The sequence below is a fragment of the Dendroctonus ponderosae genome, unplaced genomic scaffold (assembly GCF_020466585.1).
Source record: "Dendroctonus ponderosae isolate FM_Combo_2020 unplaced genomic scaffold, Dpon_F_20191213v2 Dpon_F_20191213_11, whole genome shotgun sequence".
NCBI lineage: Eukaryota > Metazoa > Arthropoda > Insecta > Coleoptera > Curculionidae > Dendroctonus > Dendroctonus ponderosae.
In genome coordinates this window covers 5,812,724-5,820,128 of record NW_026017213.1, presented here as the reverse complement: position 1 = coordinate 5,820,128, position 7,405 = coordinate 5,812,724, and the positions used below count along the sequence as shown (strand labels likewise).

The window sequence follows — 7,405 nt, the reverse complement described above, 5'->3', positions numbered from 1 at the left end:
TCTAGACAGAAATAAATGGCCTTTTTAGAAAGTGAGCCATCGATAAGAAAATGTTGGCAGTTTTCCCAAAAAATGCTTGAATTCAAGAAGTTTTAATTGCTGCATTTGAGCTCAACCCTCCATTTGCAGCGGTGTGGCAGACGCACATAATCACTTTCCAAACTAACAGATTTTTACTTGCTCGCAACAGAACTTCCCAATCCAGATGGATACGATTTCGACAAACATTTTTGCGTCGACAAAACGAACATTTTTTACACATTCTCCCGTAAAAAAATAATGCAAATTCGATGTGGAGAAAGTATGTAGAGCTGGAGTTCGCTTACCCAGGAAAAGCCTCAGCGGCGAATAGTCCGAAAGCCTCGCATGGCCGCTCAAACCCATCGAGACCCCATAGAGCAGCATCACTATATCAGCAACTCGGCTCGCTCCATCCCTCAATTGGCTCAATCCGAACAGCACCGCAGCCATTGAGAAAAACATCGCCCCGAACAGGATCAGCAGCGTGAGACTCAGAGCTCGTCTGAGGTGGCTCCAATAGTCCACCAAAGCTCTAGGCGCCAGCATTGTTACGTAATCGCTCACTATAATGGGCGATAAATAGAAAAGCTCGGCCGTTCTGGTGTCGGCAGTGCCGATAAACAAATCGGCCTCCTGAAGGTCTCGCAACACCGAATCGTAGCTGTAGCCCTGGTAGACTTCGTCTAGATAGTCGGCATCGCTTGGAGCCAGTTGGATTGGACGTTGCAAACCGTGGCCCACTGCTTCCAGGAAATCCACAAAAATCCCCTTCCAGCCGGACGTTTGATTGGGCTCGTACATGTAGGGCGGATAGCGAACCCACAGGACCTTTAAGGGGCATCCCAGGAAGGCTTGCTTGAAGTCGAACTCCTGCAGGTCGGGGCTGGTGCAACTGCCCACTTTCTTTGCCCTTACGGTGGCCCCACATTTGATCAATGCCACTGTGAAGATGCCTTGCGAGCTCACTACTAGAGAATCCAGCAATCTGCAACGAAATATCAAAAGAGTGATGGTTTAAATACGCAATGTACTGTGATCCCGATTAAACCATCTACCGGAACTTCCAGAGAATGTCCACTGCACTTTGCTCAGTGGTTGGATCAGCGACAATAACGAACGTAGCTGATTTGTACTCAGGAGCCTCAACTAGGGCTTTTAAGGTGACATTGAGCTGTTCACTGGATTGCGAAGCAATCCAGTATACTTGCGGAGCTTCAGCTAAGCTGGGGGCCCCAATCAAGGTTTGCCCCTTCAAATCAGCGTAATCGCCTGAAAGGATCTGAATTGATCTTGTGGGTCCCACATGGGCTAAAACCTCGCGTAAACACTGAGAGGACGTGGGCAGTTGGATGCGTATTTTGCCCTCAACACCCAATAGAGCAAGCAAAAACACCACAGCTCCCAGCAGCATTTTAGATTATGCTGCCTAAAACGCTCCGCAATGGCTCTACTGGTGTTCTGATGGGCAGAGATTAGGGCTAAAAGGATCGTTTAGGGCACATGCATTGAGTCATCATTTCCACGTCTATTAATATAAAATTCCGTCATTTTCCTTAGTGCAATCCATCATTGCGCAATTGATATATTGGAAGGTTTATCTTATCTTGCAGCTCCGCACCTGGATGATTAATTTGGAATGTTTATGGCGAGTGCAGTGGGCCGAAATCCTGTAGTTTTCCTTTAGTCTCGTAGTTTCAAATGTCGATTCGAAACTCTTTTGCTTATGGAAGTTGCATTCTTTAAACAACATTTAATTCCCAACATTTTAAATGCGGGATTTTGCCTTATTGAACGTAAATTGTTCACTATTTTTAGGAATTTTTCAAAAGCTCGCTCTCTTTGCATGAGTTCCACTTCCATTCACACGGCAGATCGAAAGCAGTAAAGAAAGAAAAAAGTTCGCCCTCTTTTAAAAATTCGTACCATTTCTCCGGTCGATTTCCAATAGTTCTCGCTTAAAAGAATGTTGAAATCAAGTTTCAAGTTCAATGTTTTATGCAAGCTGAATGTGCGCTCTCTAAGATTGGGGCAAAATTTCATGTTTTTCGTCACGTTTTTGCTCATTTCTCGGGAATAAATTGCGCTAGAGCAGAGAGAGAACTAAATGGCACTTTTAGACAGTGAAGCATGAGTTGGGAAATTTTGGAAGTTCCGAATCCTTAAGGAACACTTGAGGCTTGAAACGATCAAATTTTCAATAAAATCGCATAAAATTCTCAGTTTTTGGACCCAGATGTGAAAACTCTTGTCTAGAAAAGTTTTTCGAAAGAATAGCGAGTGGCGACTGGCGACTTTTTTAAGACTCAATTGCCAACACTTCAAGCCTAAAATTTTCAATAAAATGGAGTTAACTCCTGATTTTTGCGCCTTTAAATGAACTTACTCGTCTAGAAGCTCGCTTAGAGGAGAAGAAATAATTGACCATTTTCCAGAAAGCTCACCTCGCCGTATTCCAGGTTGCCACCATTAAAACCGGGTGGCTTTTGGTTCTCATCATAGTTGGAAAAATGGTTCCGCCTCCGCCGCCTCACGATCCTCATCGCCGTGGGCCCCCCGGCCCTCCCGGTCCCCCAGGGCCACCAGGTCCTCCTCACCATAGCGGTAAGTGTTGCGCTCATCATCAGTTGCAAATCACTGTAAAAAAACACTGGATTAAACAGTGAACTATTTTCAACCATTAGTGCGAAAATTAGGGGGTCATCGAAGGGAATTTCGTCTTTTGGCCGAGGCCTTAATCTGTGTTATCTTAGATATTTGCTGGAAATATTTCGAGTGCCGACATTCCTCACTTATCATTATTCTAAACAGCACATCATTGCTTTGCATTGCACGCAAATTAAAAACAATATTTTTTAGGTCCTGGTCCACATCCACCTCCAGGCCCTGGGCCGCACCCCCCAGGCCCACCACGCCACTGAAATCTTATAAGGGGAGTTCACGTGCTGGTTCAAACGTGCATCAGTTGGAATCAGCGAACCATCAAATGTAATTGCGGCGGATAGAGGAATTGCAAAGGGAATTTTTATGTGCACACGACCAATAAAATGCGCAAAAAAATTACATCGGTTTAATAATGTAAACCTCGTTCTAATTTACATCAATCCTGCTCTCTATCGCGTTTCTGTACACACTAACTTTAGAAAAAAACGCACAGCATTACCACCATGTAGACAAAAAATGAATCAATCGGGCCACACTTATAATTAAATTAATCAAGGAGATGTTACAATGCAACTATTCCGATACGCAAATTGTGCCTCATTCGCTCGTCCACTTTACTGTGTAGCCAATGGCGACATGCCCACTTGTCTGGGATCACTAGCTGCTGTTGAGTCTAAGTTCCTTATTAACTGCTGCAGCCAATGCTTAGTAGACTTGTCTTCTTGAAGGCAGTTGTTGAACGTGCTGTCCCGCAACTGATCAGGAAGACATTGCCGAAGAGCTTCACGTGCTCTGAAACCCCCAAAGGCTATTAGAAACGCCACCCATCCAGGCTCTTGAGCAATCTACCTTGGGTTATCGGATAGTCGCAAGTAACACCTGACAACATGCTTCAACAATCGTGCAGAAGGGTCCTTGGCTAAAGATAGAACCATTTTGCCCTAAAAACCAGTGAGTAAACTAAAACATTAGTTATTAACACCTGCGTCTCAACGCACCAAGATCATTGCCACGTGACTAAATCGATCATAGGTCTGACAAATGTAAGACAATCCGCTCTCGTCCAAAAGAATCTTCTGTAAGATGAACGTAGCTACTGTCTTGCTGAGTTCCGATCCCGTTTCCATTATCCTGAGACACAGTGGAATAATTTCCGTCGTCAACAGAAAAGTAATCACTTCTTGTTCATCGGTCTGGAAAAAAGCCCTGTGCACTTTCCCAATAAAAAAAACTGCCTTTAGTCCTACCTTAACTAAAGCGCCAATAACGCCCAGACTTGTTAAGCGCAAGTACTCAAATGGTCTGGTTTTGGACACGGTGTGCAAAAATGGATAAAGAAAGAGCGGGATATGCGCCACTAAAAAGTTGGATCTGGTCTCTGGATGCGACGCTACACATTGCAGAAGGGCCAAAGCATTGCAAACCCTTAAAAAACTCACTAGTTACTCAACCGGTTACTTTTTCATTAAACACGCACCTATTGGATTCATGCGCCGTCAACGTGGGAGGATTAATCGCTGGATAGATGATGAGAATCTCTTGCAGCAAAGCGGCAATCGTTCCAAAGCTGTTCCATAGCATTGGAGCCAAGTCGGCCACAATTTCTCTTTTCTTACTAAATTTAACATGACCTGTAGACAGTTCCCATTCCCTACCAGATAACCTGCTTACCTAAGTTCAAACAGGGCATTTTCTCTAGTCTCTGGACTGGTCAACTCCAAAATCCATTGAAACACTTTCTCACGCTCAAACGTTGAATTTGATGGACTCTGTTGGGAACTCATGTCTTTGAATAACACCATAAAAGCACCAACTTAGCTCATTCAGCACCGGACATGGGGCCCCAGTCACCTGATACCGTTACCAAACTAGCTCTGGATGCCACAAGATGCCGACAAGCCCTTAAACGGGTGGGCTGAATGAAGCGAGAAAAGAATTGGGGATAACCTAATTGTTGGATTGGCAAATCAATGCGGATATAACGACTTGTTGTGCCCTTAATTATACACACGCACCAAAAAAACACACTAAAATACACTACTTTTAACTCAAAACACTACCTTTCGCACACTTGTGTTGTTGTAGTAACGTCAATGTCACCACAGATCACAAAGGTTACTGTGTGATCTGCGAATGTCACCGAGATTCTCTGGGATGGTGGTGATGCCAGACTAGGGAATTTTTCCCTAGTTCTAGGGCTTTTGCTCAGGCAAAAGGAAAAGGATTTGTTATAATTATCGAGATTTTCGAAATTTTTGAATTGTATTGATGCAAAAACCAATACACCTGCAGTGAGTGTGATTTGCAACTGCCCCATCGACTACTACATAAACTTTGTCAAATACTTAATTAAATTAAAGCTTGAATTTAAAAGCATAAATAAGAACAATACAAATTGAAGCAAAATTATGAGTTCCATTTTCTTACACTTTAAATTTCCTAATTTACCGTTTCAATTACCTTTTTTGCTTCACTTAACATTTTTGTTTTTATTTTTTTTTTGAAAATCTAGGGAAAGCGGGAATTTTTTAAGTTTTACCGATCTAGCATCACTGTGGGAATGTCAAAGGATAAAGGCTTTCGCGAATTAGTCAAGTATACACCACGTTAGGGTAAATGAGACACTAGATGATGGACGGGTGCTGGCTGCAATCTCTATATTTTAATTTATCAACAATTTTTGTCATAAGATTTTTTCCATTTGCCCTACATGAATTAAAAAATATAATTGTTAATAAAATGTAACATTTCTGAAAAGTTCCTCTTTCCAGCGACTTATTGCAATATATTTTCAGTTTGTTCCTTAATTTTTGCGAAGATCCTTATCGAAGAAAACAGCGTTTGGACTACCAACAACACTTTAACCCAGCAAGGCGCGATGACGCGCACAAAAGTCGTTTAATCCAAATACGAATTTTTAATTTGCTGCTAATTGAAACTCATATCGTGGTGTCTCCCTAATAAAACAGAGGAAAGTCGGACCAGTAAAGCAAAAATAACAGAATTTTACACCCCAACTTTTTCTTTCAATATTACATCCCGTTAAACAATTGTTGAAAACGGTTTTTCTTCCACTCTTATTTTTCTAATAAATTTTATTTTAAGAAAGCATCAAGTTTTACTGGAAAAAATGAATCAATGGACGTGGAACCCTTTCCTAGCACTAGCATTTCCTCTCCTGGAATAGAGATGGCGCGCCCCAAAGACCGTTAAATTCAAAAACGCTGGATAAAATTTGCATAAAGCATATAAGGCAACAACTTCCTAATCGACTCGATTAAAATTAAGCAAAAAAACACTAAAAATATTTGAAATACGCGGAAAAAAGCTTGTGTATCTATGCAGAAAGTTCCGATGATCTTCGTTTCGAGATCCTGCCGCCTAATCTCAATCGACGCTTTATAGTACGGGACGAAGTTTCGAATAAAACGCCGCTCGTTTTCCAAGGGGTGAACGGACGCTTAGTGGCGGGGTACACGCCTGTTCAATGATGGCCGCCAACCGACGCCAATGGGGCGAAAACACTCGCTTTTAGCGGTGGGGGTAACAGGGGCAGATGTTCACCACCCTTATGGTCCCACGTTGCCGACGCCACTTTTTCCATTGAAAAAACTCCGTAAAAACTTCTCCAAATCGCGCAAAGCCTTCTTTTAATCGCTTAGGTAAACGTCAATCCCATTATTCTATCCTCTTTTATTCGCGCATACCTAACAGAGAAAACGCGAGTTTTTTGACACTAAAAGCAGAAAACCCTTCGGGTTTTCTGAGGCGCAGTAGGAGCATTTTTCGCAAATAAATTGTCTCGGTCGGCAACATCGCGGATCATCGACAAGGCCGAATCCACCCCGGAAGGAAACTGCAACCCCCTATACCTGTTTGAATACATTGAAAAGAACATTTTAGGGCAGTTTTGTATTTGCTTGGTCCATTTGAATGTATATAAACGGAGCACGTGTGCGAATTTTTCCATGGCATTCACTTTGAGCACTTTGGGCGCGTCCTTGTAGGGTTCCACGCTCCCCATCATGTACAGGGTGTAGTTGCAAAACCACTGTTTTCTGCGTTTAATTTCAGGAACAAACCCCTGATTTACAATGAGAGCCACACGTTTTAAAACTCGGAAAAACGTTTTTCCGGAAAACTTCTTTCCCGCTCCGTGGGGATGCCGATTTTTGGGGCGGCGCCCCTACAAAAGGTCCATTGACCTGGACGGCCACCCGCCCGATCCCCACTCGTTCTCCAACGACGTACCGTTTTTCCCATCCCCCTGTTTCCAAGTTTGGCGCGCCGAGGTTATTGTGGGTTACTACCCCTTCGCTTGCCGTTAAAACGAATCTTGATGCCGAAGATTATAGTAAATTCTTTCAATCAATGGTACATGCTGAATCAGAAAAAATCATTAAAAATCGACCCTTTAGCCCATTGAGCTGAAACTTACTGAGCAACTAGATAAACCCCTTCGGAAGCTGGGGTGAAAAAATCAAGAATCTACTTGTGCTCTGTTTGGAGCAATTAATTGTTGAATATTCAACTGCGCAATTCCAAAACACTTATTCAACTCAAAGTTCAAAAAATGATAGAATTTTGATTTCTGGCCCTTTTGCACTGAACTTTATGTAAACTCAACTCGCGACAGGTTGATGTTCTTCAGTTAAAACTAACCATCACACCTGGGCAGACTTGAAATACGTGAATTTTTCAACAATAAACTGAACAATTCCCA

General features: G+C 42.6%; 2 protein-coding genes and 1 long non-coding RNA gene across 5 annotated transcripts in view; 1 reads left to right on the top strand and 2 right to left on the bottom strand.

The window, feature by feature from the left end:
* LOC109537574 overlaps positions 1-2,606 on the bottom strand; it is a 4,523-nt gene extending 1,917 nt beyond the window's left edge. The window contains exons 1-3 of one of the 3 annotated variants that reach the window (XM_019904367.2): positions 2,405-2,489; positions 1,077-2,345; positions 327-1,006 (exon numbers count right to left, since the gene is read on the bottom strand). In XM_019904367.2, coding sequence (XP_019759926.1) covers positions 327-1,006; positions 1,077-1,432 — 1,036 coding nt within the window. In that variant the 5' untranslated portion in view covers positions 1,433-2,345; positions 2,405-2,489. Of the gene's footprint in view, positions 1-326; positions 1,007-1,076; positions 2,346-2,404 lie in introns of those variants that run through there. The other 2 variants (XM_019904369.2, XM_019904368.2) reach the window with 2 other exon arrangements.
* On the top strand, positions 2,508-3,081 carry LOC109537579. The gene is made up of 2 exons (XR_002171939.2): positions 2,508-2,622; positions 2,878-3,081. It is a non-coding gene; the product is annotated as an uncharacterized LOC109537579 (long non-coding RNA).
* On the bottom strand, positions 3,075-4,819 carry LOC109537576 (CCR4-NOT transcription complex subunit 9). Its single transcript, XM_019904370.2, has 6 exons — positions 4,354-4,819; positions 4,160-4,297; positions 3,930-4,107; positions 3,681-3,875; positions 3,532-3,623; positions 3,075-3,474 (listed from the first exon to the last, which is right to left on the bottom strand). The coding sequence occupies exons 1-6, from the start codon at positions 4,482-4,484 to the stop codon at positions 3,297-3,299; spliced, it is 912 nt and encodes a 303-aa protein (XP_019759929.1). The 5' UTR covers positions 4,485-4,819; the 3' UTR covers positions 3,075-3,296.
* Between the last annotated feature and the right edge of the window lie 2,586 nt (positions 4,820-7,405).

Coding starts and splice junctions, on each gene's coding strand:
- LOC109537576 (XM_019904370.2), bottom strand. CDS start 4,484: ATGGTGTTATTCAAAGACATGAGTTCCCAACAGAGTCCATCAAATTCA. Junction 4,298..4,353: donor AATGCCCTGTTTGAACTTAG/GTAAGCAGGTTA, acceptor TGTTAAATTTAG/TAAGAAAAGAGAAATTGTGG. Junction 3,876..3,929: donor TTATTGGCGCTTTAGTTAAG/GTAGGACTAAAG, acceptor GCTTTTTTCCAG/ACCGATGAACAAGAAGTGAT.